We start from the raw sequence: 19,929 nt of genomic DNA on the forward strand, positions 1-19,929 counted from the left end.
TTTTTTTGGAGACTGATATGACTTTTATGAAGCAGAATAGAGAAGTGGGTATGGGATGGCGCTGTGAACAATACTGCTCTCAGCATGCTTGAGGAGGAAGTCACACACACCACACACACGCAGGTAGACAGTCATTTCCCTGGCTAAAGTAGTTTAAAGTCAATCTACCGAGGGTTAACATGTCAGTAGATCAGACTAAATTATTGTTAGAAGGCTTCCTGCAGAAAAGAAAAGATACTATGGTAAGTTGGAAACTATCTTGTAATTAAATATGATTCTATGTTTATTTTAAAGGTGTAAAAAATTGCTCCAGATTCACTTTTTTCTCTAGAAACTAAGATGGGTGACATATTGGTTCAGGCTACAAAACACAACCCTATTCTTCTATACACAGAAGAATGGCAGCGCTGTAAGTACACATTTACCTGCTGTAAATATCACACTGGTGAATAATATTCACACTATTACATTTCTTATACATTTCCTGATGAGCACCTTCTATTCATGATGCCAAAACATAGTCAAGTGAAGGATAGTTACAGCGCCAGTAGTTTTTCTATCTTTTCTGTAAACGAGCACCCTGTTTTAAATGTTGTTTTGTATTGCTCTCTTCACAGTCCCATTTGAGAGGCTATTACTACATTTACACAGTAAGTCTTCTTCATCTTACCACTGTAATAATATTATACGATTATAACTTAAGTAACCATTTTAATCTCTAACTAAATGTGTTTAGTCAAGTACTGAACAATTTAAGTTACTTGAATTTGAGTCGTATAATTTAAAGCTACTTTATGCTATAGATCCATTTGATATACTTGACAACTTTAGTCGTTAGGTACTTAATAATAATCCAAAAATGTATATTATTCCAAAAACAGTTTTAGTGCTTTGAGTAGATGTTGCTGCTAATATTTAAGGTTTTTTTTTAACTTGAGAAAAATGTTACTTATAATATTATTGCCTAAGTCTCTCTCTGTCCACATCTCTGTCAGGTGCAGTCGGTGCGAGAAGTCCCGAGAGTTGCCGGTAATCGCTTCGTTTTTGAGATCATCATGACCAATGGAAAGAGGAAAGTGTTGGTGAGTCACCACTGTGGTTTGAACACAATCTCATAAATTTGCAGACCAGAAGTGGTAGGATGTTTCAGGATGTGTGTGTGTGTGTGTGTGTGTGTGTGTGTGTGTGTGTGTGTGTGTGTGTGTGTGTGTGTGTGTGTGTGTGTGTGTGTGTGTGTGTGTGTGTGTGTGTGTGTGTGTGTGCGTGTGCGTGTGGTGTCACTGGTGTGTGTGTGTGTGTGTGTGTGTGCGTGTGTGTGTGCGTGTGTGTGTGTGTGTGTGTGTGTGTGTGTGTGTGTGTGTGTGTGTGTGTGTGTGTGTGTGTGTGTGTGCGTGTGCGTGTGGTGTCACTGGTGTGTGTGTGTGTGTGTGTGTGTGTGTGTGTGTGTGTGTGTGTGTGTGTGTGTGTGTGTGTGTGTGTGTGTGTGTGTGTGTGTGTGTGTGTGTGTGTGTGTGTGTGTGTGTGTGTGTGTGTGTGTGTGTGTGTGTGTGTGTAGGCAGCAGAGACAGCAGCCCTCAGAACGGAGTGGGTGAGATGCCTCTGGCAGGCCATGCATCTTTCTACCTCTGGTCTCTCCATAGGCACAAAGTAAGTCAGAAGTCATTTCTACATTTGAACCAAAGTAATAAATGTTCCAACTACTGGCCTTCTCACCTCTCCTCAGCCTGGAAGTGTGTGAGCAGCGAGAAAGATTAAACACCAGCGCACCTATCAACTCAAACTTTGACAGTGTGATGGAGTCACTGCCTGCTCGGCCCTTCTCTGCCCCCCCCCCGATGGGCCACATCCACCATGACATCTGGAGCATCGCCCCCCCCATCTGCCCATCAGAGGAGCCGGACCATGAGGAGGCCACGCAACAAAACACACATCCAGCCTGTGGCTACCAGCAACACAATGGTTAACTTTAATTTGCACCTTCCAAGATGTCCTTTATCAGTTCTAGTCTTAAAGCCAGGCTTTTCTTTGCTTCACTTGGCATGAATTCCATAATAACCTTTTAACAAGTGGTATCGAATGCACTTATTGTAAGTCACTTTGGATAAAAGCTTCAGCTAAATGCAATGTAATGTATCCCAGGTCAGGTATTTGAATTACAGCCTTCATCCTGCAGCTTCATCCTCTGTCCTTGACCCCTCCCACCAGAGGAGTACAGGCTTAGCACAATACCCTTGAAGATTGCTAGTCATTTATTTTCATCCCCGTCATTCATCCTGAGGATGTTATGTAGCCGCAACTCTATGGGAATTACCATCATGTTTTCTCTGTAGACATGTAGGCCTGTAAAGGCCCTAGCTAGCTACACTTTTGGAAAAGCATTTCAGATATGGAGAAAAAACCTTGCTCTTGTTGCAACATTTGCTCTCCTCTTATATATTTCTTATATTGTCAGACACATTTTTAAGCCTACCTTCCCTTTTTTGGTTGTTTTGCAGTGTAGGAAGTTGTTGCCAATGTTGCAAGGAATAGAAACTTGTCCTGCAAATTAAGCTGCCTTTGGTATTTGGAGAACAGCCAATAACAATGCCCTCCCTCTGAAATGGCCTGTGATTGGCCTCAGATTCCTATAAAAGGCTAGACTTTCTATAGCCTGAAAACATTTTTTTTAAACATTACAACATGCTGACAGGTTATAATGGATTTTTTTGTCAAATTACATTAAATAAAAAGGTGCCTACTGTCGCTTCCAAATGAGTTTTGCTTTCAACCATGTGATTCTAACTCCTCGTGTCTGTTTTCAGTTACCAGTTCAGTATGGCCCAGTGGGGTGAGCCACACAGAGGGAAGACAAGAAGGAGACTATGACATTTTACCGCTTAGACAAAGTAGGTTCTTATACTTTATTTATTATAAAATGATATACAGTATGCTGATGTTTAAACGACAGACCCTATCATGTGTCTTCCTAGGACCGTGTGCGAACGCGATGGAAGAGGGTGTGTATGACTGTCCTATATCTTACAGGAGGGCTGCTGAAAATCCGAGTGAGTACATTTCTTTTTCAATGTCTGTTTCTTCCCCCCAGTGGTGCTAAGATACACCTTAATTATATATTTTTGTGTGTTGGTGTTTCCCCCCATCCATTTCAGACCCTGCAGAGAGCATCTATGACGTACCCAGCTCTCTGTTGAGGAAGAGGCCTGATCACACTTTAGGTAAATCAGCATGTTTTGTTCTCTCACGTATCATATATATCTTTATAATATGGCTTTTAATTTGGGTTAACTTTCAATTGTCACTAGTATCATTGTCCATGTTTTACTGTGTTCTTTTTCTGTTTTGCTTTTATTTTACATTTTTAATTTTCTTTTTAAAATTGTTTTATTAGTATTGTTTTATTTAGTAGATGTTTTATCTTGTTCTGTATTCATTTTAATATTATTTTAATATTGTTGTTGTGTTTTCTGTAAAGCACTTTGGGCTGCTTTGTGCATGAAAGGTGCTATACAAATAAAGTGTATTATTATTATATTATTATTATTATTATTATTATATAAAAATAAACCAGCTTCCAAAATATACACATAAATATGTATGTAACAGAACAACAGGTGCAACAAAAATGTCCTCTCTGTTTCAAAGTTCAGTTTTTTTTTTAGTAGTTGCAGAGGTGCAGCCGGAGGACGGAGACTACTGGAGGATATGAGATCCAGCTGGAGGACACGATAGTCTGGAGCACTCTCTCCAAACCTGTGGACCAGACACAGAATACCAAGCTGCCTAATATCTGTAGCGATGCATTTACACAACACACACACACACACACACACACACACACACACACACACACACACACACACACACACACACACACACACACACACACACACACACACACACACACACTGTATCTATGCAACATGTTTGTCACCTTAGTTACACTTTTGGTTGCTAGACAAAATGCACAACCACAAGTCGGGTTCAGCTGTGGTATTTATTTCATCTCTTTCTATACAAGACACAGATCATCTATAACTATAATTAACACACTGTACAGACATGTCAACACACACGGTGGGCCAGTCCCACCATGGTTCACAATAGTGAAGTTACTCATTTATACCACTTTCACAGTTTTAAAGTATACACCACCAGCTGTATTGCTGTTTTACACACTTTGGACTGGTTTGAATGGGAATGGTTCCAAAACCCCTTTATGGGTTTAATGCAATATACAAAAAAACACATGTTGGAGGTACATGAGGAAGTGAACAATACAACTTAAACATGCCAACATCTACTGCAAGCAATTGTGTTATCTTCTTTTATTCTACATTTTAATTTGTTTGAGGGTAATATTGGAGAAGCTTTGAAATGAAGTGATTGACTGCTCACATAGTGCCAGTTTAATCTCATTAATTCTACAGCTGGTGAATACCATAACAGCTACAGTGGGTAATGTTTTAGGAAACATTTATTATCTTTGTTATAAATCTACTGCTCTGACAAAAAAAGAAGAAATATCTGCTATCTGTGGCAGGACTATAATAATGAAAGGTAAGGTAATAAGCTTGACAGCTGTGAGGACTAACATTAGCCATGATTGCTATTTATATTCATTAAGATATGTTTATATTCATAATGATAATTGTTTTAAATCTGGCTTACTCTTGCTGGCTTCTCCAATATAACTTACACAAACGTTAAGATTTATCTCAAAAGAAAGTGAAAATGTACACTGTATCAACAACACTTATTTTCTCAGCATATGATTAAACATCTAATATCACTTGATAGACACACATACACATACAATAGCAGTACTTATCCAACAAGAACAATATTGTAGTGCAGGTATTAGGTTTGAATGTAAGCACAAATAAAGCCTTTGTAACAAGCAATGCATAAAAGTGATTTGTGCATTCTTAATGTGTTTCTTCTCCAAAGGTACAATTAACAAAAATACAAAATTATATTTGGACATTCAAGTAATACATATATATAATTCCACTTGAATAAGTAGAAGCTTTAGTTTGGATCAGTTGTGTTGTGATCATTGTCAGTTAGCAAAACCGAGTAGTATTAATATTTGGTTCAAAGTATTGTTACACACACTAATAATTGCAAAAGGATAAAGATTGGGAAAGTGTCACTCTACGCTTAAAACTAAACTTCGCTGCACCCTGAGGTCATTGTCATTTATTTTGTACTATCATCTCCATGAATGAACCTCTTTTGCACCAAAGTTACACACTCGATAAACCATAATTAGCCCCAAAGAAAGAGGGAAGAAGGGTGTCGCTTGTCAGTGTTTTACAGTACATGTTATGGATCTCACCACTACTTTTCTAGCTGTGGAACATATTTACCTAGCAAACCGATGTTTGACATTTGATGTAGTTCTCGGTTTAGAACTGAACAGGTTATTGTACAGACTGTCTCGCCAGCAACCGGCCCAACCACTTGAAGTTAAATGTAGTGATGTAATCATGCGTGGGCCTGGGATTGATCCCTGAGGAACTCCTCCAGGACGGTGATGATGCTGCAGGCTTCAGGCATGTCGCTGTGCTCCGCCCTGGCGTTCTGCAGCAACACATCCCCATTTCCGCAGCCCTGTAGGAACCGGCAGCTACGAAACAGGGCGTAGTGACTCATCTCTGCCTGTCGCACTAAACGCTTCAGGCTGTTCATGTCCTGGATGGCCTGCGATGTGAGAGTTGTGGTTAATAGAGAGGAGGAAACAAGTTGAATGAAAAGGGAAGCAATCTGGATGAAAAACTGGCAGTCATGTAACTGAGATATTAAACTAAGTATCTGCCGAGAGGAACTGAGAGCTGTTTCTCAATCTTGTTGACATGGGAGATTTTATTTTTATTTTATTGACACATTTGTAATACAAAATAAATAAAAATAACTTGAAGCATAGAGAAGCATTTTACACTTTACTTATTATCATCCGAACTTTCTATTTTTTATATCAACAAAAGACAGTTCCATCAGTATTTTAAAAGAGCTTTAGTCCCAAAATGTATACACAAAATACAAAATGTGTTCACATGAGAACTTGATGCTAGGGTAATGAGTTTTAGGAAACTGAAACCAGGATCCAGAAGCAAAACACACTCTTAAAGTCTGTCTTTTTGAATGTTTTCTCACCTTGAGTTTGAAGTTCTCCAGAATCTGTCTGAGCAGGAAAGGATTACAACGCTCTGCAGCGTTTAGAAATGCCTGACTCCAGTCGTCACAGAAACGATTGCTCACTGGGGGAGAAAACATAGAATACAACTCTTAGACAGTACAAAGATAAAACAATAATTGTTTCCTCACGAGGTTTGTGTCATGACTTACCAGCGTTAGAGAGAGTGGGGGGGCTGGTGGAGCAGTCGATGATCAGGTCAGATTGTGTGTCCTCTGAGATAGCCTTACACAGAGAAGCTGTTGTGGTGTCTTGTTGAGACAGACCCTGCAAACTGGCTGCTTTGATGAACCTGGTGCAGAATGCAGCAGATTTGTAACAGACATGGATATAGACGGCTATTCATCTGTACGACATGGAAATCAACAAAAGGCCTGCTGATTTTTCGCATACATTAATCACTTATATATGTGATACAAGAACTGTAGCCTAACTCACCTGGACACATCAGTCTTTGTCCTCTCATCTGAATTATTGACCTCCACAAGTGTGTGACTCAGAGCCTGTAAACAGAACAATAATGAGTGAGAGAATTGTTGTAAAGGAAATGTACGTCTTTAAACAATCAATCATATTTGATTCATATAGCACCGATCAAAGCAAATGCACCTACAAGTGCCTTACACTTGGGCTGGCTCCGGCCTATATAGCTGAACTCCTCCAGTGCTACACCCCAGCCAGAGCCTTAAGGTCTGCTGACCAGCTGCTGCTGGTAGTGCCCAAGACCAGGCTTAAAACCCGAGCGCACCGAGCCTTCGCAGCAGCTGGCCCTAGGCTCTGGAACACTCTGCCCCTCCATGTGAGGTCGGCCCAGACCCTGGGGTTTTTAAATCTACTCTTAAGACACACTTCTTCTCCCTGGCCTTCTAGTCAGAGCGGAGCACGACTCCTGACTTTTCCCTGTGTTTTTTATATCTGTTGTAATTGATTGTCTTTTATTGTGATTGTAGTAATGTGTTTTTATTACATGCACAGCACTTTGGCTCCACCAAAAATCGCTTTTAAATGTGCTTTATAAATAAAACTTGATTTGATTTGAATTACAAGCGATTTCCGAAACTTAAAAAATTGTTAAACCTTAATTTATAATGATCAACAGTATTATGTAAATAAAGCTAAATAGAGTATTAACAATATAGATGATAATAGAATAAGGATATATAATAAAACATGTTTGCATAATATATGCAAACATGCAGGATTTGAATAGTGAAATAAATCAACCGGTATTTTTTTATGAAACGGATAAATACCTTTATATTTACACAGTCTATAGTAAATATGTATTTCAAGGAACATTTGCCCGGTAACACACTACACACTCTTACTTGTTCCTCTATGTATCCAGATAAATGTGGTGCTTTTTACTGAGGCTTAGACCCCGTCTGCTATGGTTAGACCAGTACTCATCAGACCTCATTGTTAAGTTTGTAGACATTCAATTGTTTCATTAAAAGAGAGAAACGGCTCACTCTATTGGACGTTCTCTAGAGGTAAAAATGACTCACAGCATGCAGCAGGAAGCTGATGTTGTTCTGAACGAGCTGCACCACCCGATGGATGTGCATCACAGACTCCTCGTACCACCGGCTCAGATAGGGGCGCACCTCCGACTCAAGGTTCAGCAGCTGACACAGACATAAACACGTAGCGATAAGTCATTAATAATGTACCGGCAAATATATGACTTCCTTACGCTGTCATCATATCCTCATACCTCTGGGGTTTGCAGGCTGCTATGCAGGCCTTGGACGTATTTATCAAGCTCTAATCTAAATGTGTATTGGGTTAAGGAAGAGCAACTATTGGTAGTTTCTCTGTAAAAAGTTACAACAATGTGGAAGAAATACAACAATGCAGGAAAGCACAAAGATTATTCAAGCCGGAGGATGCTGATGATTAAGGTTGATTTCATGATGACTGTTTGCAAAGGATATAAATTCAGCCATTTTTCGGAGCCGCCCATAAAGCAGATGATATATCCGTTTCCATCCGCATCGGGCTGTTCCGGAGACCTCTCCTGCTCCACGAGGCAGCAGTAGCAGCCCACCGCCTGCTCTGGGATACTGGGGGAGGGTAAAGAATCAACACATTTCTGTTAACCAACATATTCTGTACACCTCTGAACCTTCATTTCCAAGTGAATGTATTTTATTTATGTGATGGTATCTGTTAGAGCCACTATTGTCTTTTTATAAGAAAGGCCACCTAATTGTGACGTCTGTAGTCAACACACTATAAAAGACTACAATTCCCGAAGCGCCTGCGCTAAAGTGACGGGCAACCTGCTAGAAAGACGCCTCGAGGAACAGTTTTTAACCGTCCAACTACCCTTTAAGTTATGAAGTTGTATAAGTATTATCAAAAAAGAAAAAATACTTAAGTTGTTTGTTATTTTATTTGAGTTTTGCCCATTTTTTTTTTTTAATATTGTAAAGGCCTCTTTTCTTTGTTGCGCGCGTAAAAGTTTGTTATTTTATTTTGAGCAAACACATCGCATAATATCATCCAAAACATCGGAGGCCAAGCAACTCTTCAACTGTAAGTAATTTAAAGGAAAGAAAACTAGCTACAAATGTCTGTTTAAGTCTTTTAATACAAAAACAAGAAAGGAAGCCACGACAGTATCAAACAGGCTTCTTCCACAATGGCTATGTATAATATAATGTTATAGAACGTGATGCATCCAAGAAACATTCAAAGAAGAGTGAACATGATCTTTTTATTTTTGTTGTAGCATTACCGAAGCAAAACAGTTGTGTTGAAACATGTTTATCGTTACCTGAGGTCCACAGTGGCGATGTTGCCCATGCCTCCCAGCAGGGCCCCTTTGCTCAGCCTCCTTGAAATGTAAGTCCGCAGCTCAGGCTCCGCCTCTGATGGCAGGCTGCTGTCAATCAGTGTAAGGCTGTAGGCGGGACAGAGAGTCAGCATGGACACGAGCAACAAGAGGAAGGTAATGAGGAATTTGGAAGCCACTCAAGTCAAATGGACGACGGATGGAGAAAGCTGATGAGCAATAGCCACACAAACCAACACAACACACAACTGAGTCACATGGCTAGAACTGTGCCGTGGACATTGTACCATTATTTAAATGAAAGTCATTCACATTTTGCACACTCCACTTGACACATTGAAGTTAAGATATGTAACTCAGCAACATAGCAATGACCATTCAGAACAAAGTCACGAATGAAAGCAGCATTGACTCCATGTTGATTGGATGTCCCGTGGATACACCAATGCACAACAGTGAAGGTCAAAGAGAGAAACGACCACTGAAAGCAACGAGAAGATGGGTGGGTGTCTCCTTTGTTACCTAAAGTCATCTAGACTGGTTGTGGAGTCTGCTCGTCTCTGGTTCCATGCCGCATTTTCCGCAGCAGCTTCAGATCTAAGACAATTGACAGTTTACTCATCACCCTGTTAGTGTTTAACGCACACATCTGGTTTGACCTGTGAGTGTCAGTGTCAGCAGTTTCAGTAACAAAGGACAACAGAAACATAAGAGTGCTTTAGAGGAAGTACATTGACTGTATGATAAACAGTGATACAGACAGTCACACTCAATACACACCAGGGAGCTGGTTGTATTCAGGGAAAAAAGGACAGTAATTAAATGATTCTTGTAGGATTCAAAATATTAAAATTAAGGTAGTTACTGAGCACCAGTGGAGAAAAGTAACTAGGTACATTTACTCAAGTACTATACTTAGATACATAGAGGTACTTGTATTTTGTACTACTTAATACTTCTAACCTCCTATATTTTGAAAGCCAATTTTGTACTGCAGGTCTCCCTTGAAAAAGAGATCGTTGATCTCAATGGGATTTCACCTGGTTAAATAAAGGCTACAAATAAACTACATTATTTTACAGATGTTTTCACTAGTGACTTTATAAATTCAGATTTTGACACAAAATATTTAGGAAAAGCTTTTATAATATGATAATTTGGTATAGATTAAACCATCCAACATTATACTTAAAAATATTTCCCAGTTCCATCTTCAGAAATGTGAAGACTTGCTTCTTTTGCCTTAAAATATTTGAAAAATAATTAGTTTTTTCTGCAATGAGGACTTTTACTCCAATACTTTAAGTACATTTTCCTAATCGTACTTAGATAATGCCATTCTCAATGCAGTACTTTTACTTGAAATGTTTACAGTGTGGCACTTTATTCAACCACTGCTGAGCACAATAATAACAATCCAACAATATAAATTAATCAATAATATGATTTTTTTGTACACGATATCATTGTTCCTTTGATATTGGATTACGCGTTAAATTACAGACGTAAAGATTCCTGCAGATTCGCAAAAGTTAAGGGAGAGAAAATGATAACAGCTGTCATGAAATGTGAGGAATAGCCCGGACATTTACCTTGTGCCTTGATAGAGATAGATGGTGTAGTAGCTGTTCAGCTGAGTTTTCTGGATGTATCCAGTAATTTCTTCGCTGTCAAAGTCATCCCTCTCTTCCACGTCAATTGAATCCTGGAAGGACGAGGTTTGGGAGGTAAACATGATCCCTCTGCTGCAGGGAGATAACGATCAGCCGGATAAAACTGCAGAAAACAAGCACGTGTTTCTAGTATTCAATGTGTGTGTAGACGAGTATTATGGTTGCGGGACAATTGTATTAAAAATAGTAACAGCGCATATGAAACAGCTGTGTTAAAGGTTGTTGTGTTATCGTTAATGTGGCTTGTGCGCATGCGTCATCTGGGTACGTTCTCAATAAGGTCCGACTGGAATTTAAAAAATGTTTCTCTGTTCCTGTTTCATCTCTGGATTTACAAAATAAACGTCTGTTCATTTTTAAATGATGTTGTTAATGATGTCGGTTTTATAACAGTGGTTTAACTTGTTGAAATGGGAACAAAACGTTCTGTTTGTGAATAAAATATGTTGCATGTACAATTATAGAATGTATTGTGTGGCCAACTCATCTGGATTCAAGGATAGGTTCCATCTTCAAAAATGGAAAGAGAAGGAATTATTATTTTCTTTAAAAATTAGACTCAACTGTCCGAAATGTGTTGGAGAAGTAAACAATTGTCAATGAAAGACATCTAGAAACCCGCTTCTAGGTATGAATTAAGATAAGATAAGATGGACCTTTAGTGATCCCCGAAGGGAAAAGTCAGGTGTTATAGCAGCAACAGAATAAGAGAGAAACCCAGATAGTACACATACATAGGTATAATAAGAATACTACGGAGCCCCTCGTAGAATACAAATAAAATGATAAAAGTACAAATTACAAATTAAATAAGAATAGCCTACACTTACAGTAATGGAAATAACAAAAACAACATTGGTAAAACTCTGCTCTGTGAATGTACTCTATATCCATTGAGAATATATACTCTATTTTCAATATTAAATTGAACGCGGAGATGTGGATGTACATTAAATAGTGTTTACATATGTAAATTGTATTTCTAGAATAACTTATTTTAATTAGTTATTAAACAAATAACATGTTTGTACCAACAGAGCTCGCTGTGTAGACCACAGCTGAAGACACGTCGCCATATTTGAACTTCCTGTTGACATTTGGTAGGCGTGTGTTTGTGTGTTTGTGTGTTACCGTCAGCTGCTTTATTTTACGGACAGTGAACCGACAGTACAGAAACCATGGGAAGGAAGAAGAAAAAGCAAATGAAGCCTTGGTGCTGGTATCCTTTTCCAATGCTTAAATGTAGTGTTCCTACGTTATCCTGCTCTTATCAAGACCTGCATCTGTTTGAGAGAGATATCCTTATTATCATGTAATGTTACTCATCTAACGTCACTGTAATCACAACAACACTTGTGTAGCGTTAGCAGAATGGTTAGCTGACTAACATTATGCATCCATATGTTTACGTGTTGTCCGTGTTGCTTTAGTTTAATGAAATATCACAGGATATAATGTGAGGAGATGTCTTATTTTGATACACTGTGATTTGTGTCTGCTTAGGGGTTTGAGTAAACAAATGCATCAAACGTCTTTATGGTGTAAAATAGCATTACAATGATTTGAAGGGGTTTCCTAAATGTTAATGACAGGTACTGTAACAGAGATTTTGATGATGAAAAGATTCTCATTCAGCATCAGAAGGCTAAACACTTCAAATGTCACATATGTCACAAAAAGCTATACACTGGCCCTGGGCTTGCAATCCACTGTATGCAGGTGAGGAAATGTATAATAGAAACCATCTCTGTAAAATCAAAAAAGTATTTTGTTTATACACTTCACTCACTGTATCACTTGTATCATAGGTGCATAAAGAGACCATTGATGGAGTCCCTAATGCAATACCGGGAAGAACAGATATTGAGCTGGAAATATACGGCATGGAGGGTATTCCTGAAAAAGACATTGAAGAGAGAAGAAGAGTCCTGGAACAAAAGAACCAAGGTAAGTGATTACAAATACACAAATGTACCGTCTTCTTAGATAGATAGTTTTATTGATCCCAAGTTAGGAAATTATGTTTGTTAGAGCAGCAGTGTTTTCAGGCATTAAAATATTACAATATTTAAAAGGTGGAATGACGTTTAACATAATAAAATAAAAAATGAACAGCAAATATTTTTTAATTTAATTTGTATCTGTTTCCGTTCATGTTATGCACAAACTCAATTTATAACAACTCTTTACAAAACATGTCTCTGTAAACACACCATACCCGAAAAGGAGCAGGGAGAAACAAATAATCTTATATTTCCTGCCCTTTTCTCAAAAAAAAAAAAAAATAGAAATAGATGGTCTGTCCTTCATATTTTTTTATTCACAGCCAATCATTACAGTATCGTAGGAAAATCACAAATAATACATATTATATATTGTTCTAGACAAATCAAAATGTTCTATAAAAGACCAAAATACTGCGGGAACAAAAATATAGATGTCCAGTAGCAGAGACATATTACGGTGTATTGTAGAGATGTTTTGTTTGTGCCCTTGCCTACTGTTCAGAGACTCCAAAGAAAAAGCAGAACCAGGATGACTCTGATGAGTACGATGAAGATGACGAACCAGGACCCTCCTTTCAGCCGCTCGCTGCGGGACAGCCGCAGGCCGCGTACATCCCCCCCATGACGCAGCCCGGCATGCCCCCTGGCTCTGGAGCTCCAGGGATACCACCAGGGAGCTACTCCGGTAAGAGCCTAAACAACACTGTATTGGTGCTGTTTACAAAGTAAGATGGCGATATCTATGAACATGTGTTTTGTCACTAAATAGATGACTGATTGTAAATGGCACTTGATAAAATGAAATAAAAACAATAATTATGATGTTAAAATAGGAATATTAATGAAAACAGAAGCATCATTCCATTTATAATCCACATAAATAACTTGTGATTTGAGTTTCACATAATCTTTTTGTTTAAGGAATTCCCCCGATGATGCCAGGTGTGCCACCAATGATGCACGGAATGCCCCCCGTAATGCCAGGAATGCCTCCAGGGTGACATTTTGGGATTTTTAATAATAACTGTCATTCCTATTTAATCCCATCCTCATGATATCTTGCTATTTTAAACATGGACATGTTTCCTCGTGTGTTTAGCATGATACCAATGATGCCTCCAGGTGCTGGGATGCCACCAATGATGGCCGGGGTGCCACCAGGTAATGCCTCGTCTGCTTATGTCGTTAGAGAATACTAACCTCCACAACATTGCCATAATGTGTGATTTTTTTGTCATTTAAATTAGTTTTAAAATGTTGAATAAGTCAAATGTGAAATAAAGAAGATAACACTTTAATATAAACATGTTTTACCACTATAATAAATACAAAATAAAATATAAGCATATAAAGATACTATAAGAAAATCATTATTTAATACTTAATACCCTATTTAGAGCCTCAACTATTAGGATGGTAAATAAACTAATAATCTGTCTTTTAGGAACGTTATTTACCTTGAAAAAACATTGTAAACATTTCTTCTGTTATCATGTTATCTATCATCATTATTATGATGCATTATTAATTAATTATGCTGAATTAATTTGAAATGTCTATTCTTTTTTTAATTATGCTGAATTAATTTGAAATGTCTATTCTTCCAATGAAAGTTTGTAAATGTATATTGTGACACTGCTGTAATGAGGCATCACTTGTTTCAAGTTTCAAGGCTTTTATTGTTATGTGTGCTACAGTGTAGTTATGACAACGAAAATCTTAGGTCACAGGCTCCTCCAACAGTGCAACACAATAAAACAGATAAAATAGTACAAGTAAATAATATTGACACTTGTTCCCTCATGCTATGAATGTGTTTTGCTGTTGTCAGGCATGCCTCCTGTGGGCCACCACCCTGGCATCCCACACATGTCTCAGGTTCCCCCTGCTGCAAACGTCCTGACTCTACCTGCTGTTCCTGCTGCCCCCCCCGCCCAGCCTGGTCTCTCAAAGCCTCTTTTCCCCATTGCTAGACAGGTAAGACCTTCATGACACCATTTACAAAAACAAATATATATAAAAATATGTATGCAAATATATACCTATATATGCACACAATTAAAGACACATTTATATATATATATATGCACACATTAAGACCTAAATAAAAGCACAACAATAAACATATCCAAAAATAACAGTCACTTCAATATCTTTGAGAATGTACATTAGTGCAAGACTGTCCATAGTAGTGAAAAAAAAAAGTGTCTGTTGCTGGATTTGAGTGTCTGTGTTATCTCGACTCTCTCCTGTACTGCAGATGGTCAGTCACGTTGCAAGTACCAGTGCAGATTCTCAGTCTGCCTCCCCTAAAGCTCTGTCCCAAGTGTGCAGCTGTCTGCCTGCTCCACTGTGACACCCTGCAGCTTTACACCTGGCATGCACATCGCTTTGAATAGTTTGCCTGCTGTGGTGTACCTGGGAATTCATTCAGTTTTATTTGCCAGAGCTGTTATTGCAAGAAATGATCAATTCTAACCAATTATGGGGCTAGAAAATACTTTGTGTAATGTCTAGCAAAATGCCATTGTTTGCGTTTTGTTTTGCTACAAATCTGCATAATCGAATACATCTAGGTTAGATTAAGCACCGTAACAACATGAGACAATCGAGAGTCATGCAGATTTGTAAATGAAGCTTCTTTATTCTGAACTGCTTTAGGGCACAGCGGGCTCTTTTGGATTTGTTTTCTTGTAGGCTACAAAATAGATGTAACTTAGTCATACTTTAAAGGGTTACTCCAACATTTGTATTACATCAGTTCTATAGAGATTACTTAGACCCAAATTATAAACTTGTGTTAACATGCCATTATGAAGTGAAAATATACATTTGCACAATCAAAGCCTGATAATCTGTGTTCTTCTTGAGACTTAAATGGGTTTAGGTTTGATTTACCCACTTAAATCTCTCAAAACACAATCTTTGTAATGTCCAGTTGTCAAAATCAAAATGTTCTTCTTGGCCACTTTATGGCAATATATGACAGGCATACATCTTAAATACTTGATTCTGATTGGTCAACTACTGCATTCTGCTTCTTAATAGCAGACCATTGCTATGGATGCAATTATATCAACATTTTATTAATCTAAAACAATTTGAAATCAATATTTTGTGTCAATTATGCTCGTATTAGAAAAACGAAAGTGCAAAAACCACCTTGACTGTCTTTTCTTCCCTTCTTGCTGAACCAAAGTTTAAACCAGGCCAATCAAAGTAGCAAAAAATCTGAACTTATTTCTAGACCCTTTTCATAAAGAGAAGGTCTTGACAGTACATACACCCTCATTAATGGGAATAACCACAACGTATACCTACAGTTTATCTCTTTATGAAAATGAAATGCTTTCCAGCTTCTCTAATGTCTTTTCTTCTCCTCCCTCAGAGTCAGCAGTCAGGGTCACCCCACCCTCCCTCCTCCTCCTCTGACCCCTCGAAGCCCACCTTCCCGGCCTACACTCAGACCCCCGTAGCCGCGCTCAGCCCCGGCAGCAGCACGCTCTCCAAACCCCCCTCCACTGTGACCAGTAAGCCTGCCACCCTCACCCCCTCCAGTGCAACCAGTAAGTTGATCCACCCTGATGAGGACGTCTCACTGGTGAGTACTCCACCTTTTTGTTGCCATTTTGTTATTTTAACACATCAACACATACAGTCATTCTTTAAGGAACGGTTCATTTATTTTAGCCTTGACATTGATACGTTTATTTTTCCAAAGTAAGTAGACATTTTGAGGAGAAAGTCTTTCAAACAGCCAAAGTCTTTCCTCGTTTATTTCTCCTGGCTGATCTTCAGAGATTCAGTCTCTAATAACTTGTTCTCTTTTGCTCTGTGTGTCTGCTAGGAGGAGTTGCGGGCTCAGTTGCCGAGGTACCAGCACAGTATTTCCCGTCCAAGCCAGACCCCCGCTGCTGCCCCCTCAGCGGGGGGCATGATGGCTCAGCAGCCCGGCATGAGGCATCCCATACCTGGTAGGCTACTGACTTCCTTTTATTAGTTATTAGCATGTTGTTGGTGTGTTAACCACAGCTGTTTATTCTTAGCTGTTGTGGGATACAACGCTGTACTTCAGGATGAGAATGCCTCTAGAGAATCTTTACCTTTAAACTGTTCCTGATGCTATAACTTACCAAGCAATATTGAACGAAATGTGTGAATGAGGCATATCTGTAGGGATGGCAATGTCTCTATTATTGGATGGTTTGTCACGGTCCCCAGAAGATAAATCCTGATGACTTTGGTGATCCCCTTTTTCTTATAGCACCTTTTACAAAGTCAACGTTTTTATTTGTCCAATACTTTGGTTATATTATATTTAAAATATAAAAACATTTCTTGTCGTTCCGTATGACCTGAATCAGACATAATTACAGCATTATGGACTCTTGTTATAAGGTAAAACACATGATTTTTTAATTAATTTCCCCAGGACAGTACGGGTGTCCGCCCCAGGGGATGCCAGGCTACATGCCAGGGGGGATGCCTCCATACGGACAGGCCCCTCGTGTGGGACCCCCCGGGTACCAGGGAGTCCCTCTCCGGCCCATGGGTCTGAGGCCCCCTGTCATGTCTCCTGGAGCCCGCTACTGAAGCCTGCCATCCTCTCTTCAATAGGTTTGGACACTCAACCCTTTTCTAATGTCCTCAACTGCTAGTAGAAACCAGTATTGGTATTATATTACCACCACGTACTGTTTATTCTACTACTGAGCTATGAGGAAGAGACACTGAATACACAACAAACAAAATAGTTAGATAGTTAGATGAACAGCATCACAGAGCGCATGGGAAATATTTACATTGTACCTAAACAAGACTATGAAGTGTTGTTTGAAACCATCTCTGTTCTGTGGCTTCTTTTCCTTCTCATGTTTCATTCAGGTGTGTAGAAGTGTAGTGATATGGTTCGTAGTGTTGTTGTGAAGGCGCTGGAGTTACATGGGCAGTGCGCACCCTTTATCAAGGCAAGTTGTATGTAAATACATTTCTGTTCTGAGCTAACAGTGAGGCCTTCACAGCACGTAGTGCTGTTGGACTCAGTGTCCCCAACTTTGTTTGGTGAGGGCTTCAATTAACTGTTCATGCATTCAATCTGTGTTATGTTTATAGTTTTAATGGAGAAGATACTCCTTTCCCATAACCTTAAATAGTTGGAGTACTTAATGAAGTGGTATATGCATTGTTGTAAAATTGATTGTAATAAAATGTGGCAAAAATGAAAGACTCTTCTTTGCGGTACGTTAGTGGGATGAGACGTCACAGCAGGTTTGTACTCCAGTTATAAACGTCAGTGTTGTCTTTAAGCTGAATCAACTGAAATGTACATCTCTGCTTTTATTTGAAAAATGCAAGTAAATGTTTCACTTTGGAATTGAGTATTTACCGTTCAAAAGATAATAAATAAATGATTGGTAGTCTGTACGTGCCAAGTGCATTTGACAGCTGCATAACCTCCGGGTCACAGCGGTGCTTAAACCCAGATTTCTCTTCTCCCTGTAGTGATGCCATGGGGCTGAGGCCGAGTCTCAGTGTAGCCCTGTTTCAGCCGGAGGCAAGTCCCACCATTTTCTGTCTTCTCATTCATTGCCAGGGGCCCTCACAGCTTAAACGCTGTTGGATCTCAAGGTCCCCAAACTTGCAGCAAGTTTGGTGAAGGCCCTTGTTTGTGTTTTTGCATTGAGGCATCATTTTATTCAGGCATGTCAGTTTATGTGAATACTAATATAGATTGTACAGTATGTGTCATTGAATGTGTATTCTCCCTTCTTGATTGGTGGGAGCATCAGGAAGCTTGGTTTTCATTTAATAACTTCATACTGAAAGTGTGGAGTTATTCAATTAAAACAGTTTTCTTTTTTAAAAGCTAAAGCCCTACAGTCAGAAAGTAAGTATGGCTTGGTCAAATGTCTAATCACATACAGCTATATATAAATGAATGTGTGTTGGGAGGTTTATGATGAAAATATGTTTGTAAAATGGCTTTTCCACTTAATCCTGTTTGTTTCATCAGCTGTCCTCACTTGATCATTTGAATTTAACCACTTACATGAAGGAGAACCCTACTAGTACCAGGTTAGTTAAAGCTGTAAGTACCACTGATGTCATTTTAACTTCCATCGACCTGAGTTTTGTACACATACAGTATAAATGAGCCCACAACAATTCTAAAGTATTTGACATGATGACAGCCAAAGATTCATTATGATCTCGAGAAACAACTCGGGGCAGGAATGTCAAGTTGATACTTGAGTGTCAAACATATTTATTTTGTTCTAGTTTGGGATTAATATGATTACCATTTCCATATAAGGCTTGATGGGTATAACCACCAATTAAGGATGAAATGCTCTACATGAGCAATAGAGTCTTCCCTGGTAAGTATGGATGCATCACTGTTTAATATGCTTATAGTGTTGTTTACATGAAGTGGCTATCTGCCCACTCAGGTGGGAACTTTGTTTGTGTTTGCTCTTGTATTGTAGATTTGAAGTTTTGTACAATTTCAATACAGTATTTTGTTCCCACAGATTTATTCATTTGAATGTTGCTGTTTCTTTATACTGTGACTATTTTTCAATGTGCATTGTTTTTTTCTTCTGTATCCTACTTTTGAGGTAGTTTGTTTTTTAGGAATGGATGATTTATGTTTTAAGATTTATTAGGATTTTTTATTTTTGTGATTCATGAAGACAGAAATGGTAAATAAATGCTATTAGTAAATATATGACACCCCAGTCCAAAATGTCTGGACAAACAACCTTATACTAATCCAGTTACTTCTGAACATTACTCAATGAAAAACTCTTAAGGAAATATTGAATACATTGTTAATAGTAGTGCAGCAGATGTTTTTCTTTAAATCAAAAACTGAAGCTTCCCCAGCAATATTTGTTTTAGGATGCTCTTTAAAAAAACACAACTGAATATGATGGTTATATTTGCACCAATGTCTGAATAGTAATTGTTCTTGAAATAAACAGTTTCATAACTATGTGTCTTTCTAATGTCTCCCCTTTATTATTAATATTATTTTATGTATGTGAAAACACTTAATGGGACTCCTTGATAGGAACTTCCTGTAAATTACCTTTGTTAATTTAGTGCATTTTTATGAATTTTGACTGAGATAGAGATCACTTTTGCAATAATATAAAAGGTGCATATTAGTGAATGTATATTTCTCAAGTAAAGCATTTAATCTTTTGATCATAAGAGTATTGATTCAACGAGGAAATGTTTGTAAAACTATAG

General features: G+C 38.4%; 3 protein-coding genes across 6 annotated transcripts; 2 read left to right on the plus strand and 1 right to left on the minus strand.

Moving 5' to 3' along the window:
- The first annotated feature begins 110 nt into the window (after window positions 1–110).
- LOC307017035 (uncharacterized protein) lies at window positions 111–4,497 on the plus strand. Its single transcript, XM_079646468.1, has 10 exons — window positions 111–242; window positions 332–409; window positions 618–650; window positions 996–1,082; window positions 1,556–1,647; window positions 1,724–1,959; window positions 2,802–2,885; window positions 2,970–3,044; window positions 3,150–3,215; window positions 3,663–4,497. Exons 1-10 carry the CDS (start codon window positions 180–182, stop codon window positions 3,704–3,706), a joined length of 858 nt encoding a protein of 285 aa, XP_079502594.1. The 5' UTR covers window positions 111–179; the 3' UTR covers window positions 3,707–4,497.
- Window positions 3,976–11,339, minus strand: cUnh17orf75 (chromosome Un C17orf75 homolog). 2 transcript variants are annotated; one of them, XM_079646466.1, is made up of 10 exons: window positions 10,589–11,339; window positions 9,519–9,593; window positions 8,979–9,104; window positions 8,132–8,262; window positions 7,914–7,972; window positions 7,705–7,824; window positions 6,635–6,699; window positions 6,349–6,488; window positions 6,157–6,260; window positions 3,976–5,703 (listed from the first exon to the last, which is right to left on the minus strand). In XM_079646466.1, the coding sequence occupies exons 1-10, from the start codon at window positions 10,729–10,731 to the stop codon at window positions 5,488–5,490; spliced, it is 1,179 nt and encodes a 392-aa protein (XP_079502592.1). In that variant the 5' UTR covers window positions 10,732–11,339; the 3' UTR covers window positions 3,976–5,487. The 2 variants fall into 2 exon arrangements, with proteins under 2 accessions (XP_079502592.1, XP_079502593.1); XM_079646467.1 differs by lacking the exon at window positions 9,519–9,593 and having other exon boundaries at window positions 10,589–11,149.
- Window positions 11,340–11,417: 78 nt separating this feature from the next.
- LOC307017033 (BUB3-interacting and GLEBS motif-containing protein ZNF207-like) lies at window positions 11,418–19,671 on the plus strand. 3 transcript variants are annotated; one of them, XM_079646464.1, is made up of 11 exons: window positions 11,418–11,888; window positions 12,262–12,388; window positions 12,478–12,616; window positions 13,178–13,360; window positions 13,597–13,672; window positions 13,775–13,836; window positions 14,507–14,652; window positions 16,064–16,276; window positions 16,523–16,649; window positions 17,108–17,292; window positions 17,560–19,671. In XM_079646464.1, exons 1-10 carry the CDS (start codon window positions 11,848–11,850, stop codon window positions 17,266–17,268), a joined length of 1,275 nt encoding a protein of 424 aa, XP_079502590.1. In that variant the 5' UTR covers window positions 11,418–11,847; the 3' UTR covers window positions 17,269–17,292; window positions 17,560–19,671. The 3 variants fall into 3 exon arrangements, with proteins under 3 accessions (XP_079502590.1, XP_079502591.1, XP_079502589.1); XM_079646465.1 differs by having other exon boundaries at window positions 18,178–19,671; XM_079646463.1 differs by having other exon boundaries at window positions 11,419–11,888; window positions 17,108–19,671.
- The last annotated feature ends 258 nt before the right edge of the window (window positions 19,672–19,929 follow it).

Source organism: Notothenia rossii (assembly GCF_949606895.1).
Source record: "Notothenia rossii genome assembly, chromosome: 8".
Classification (NCBI taxonomy): domain Eukaryota; kingdom Metazoa; phylum Chordata; class Actinopteri; order Perciformes; family Nototheniidae; genus Notothenia; species Notothenia rossii.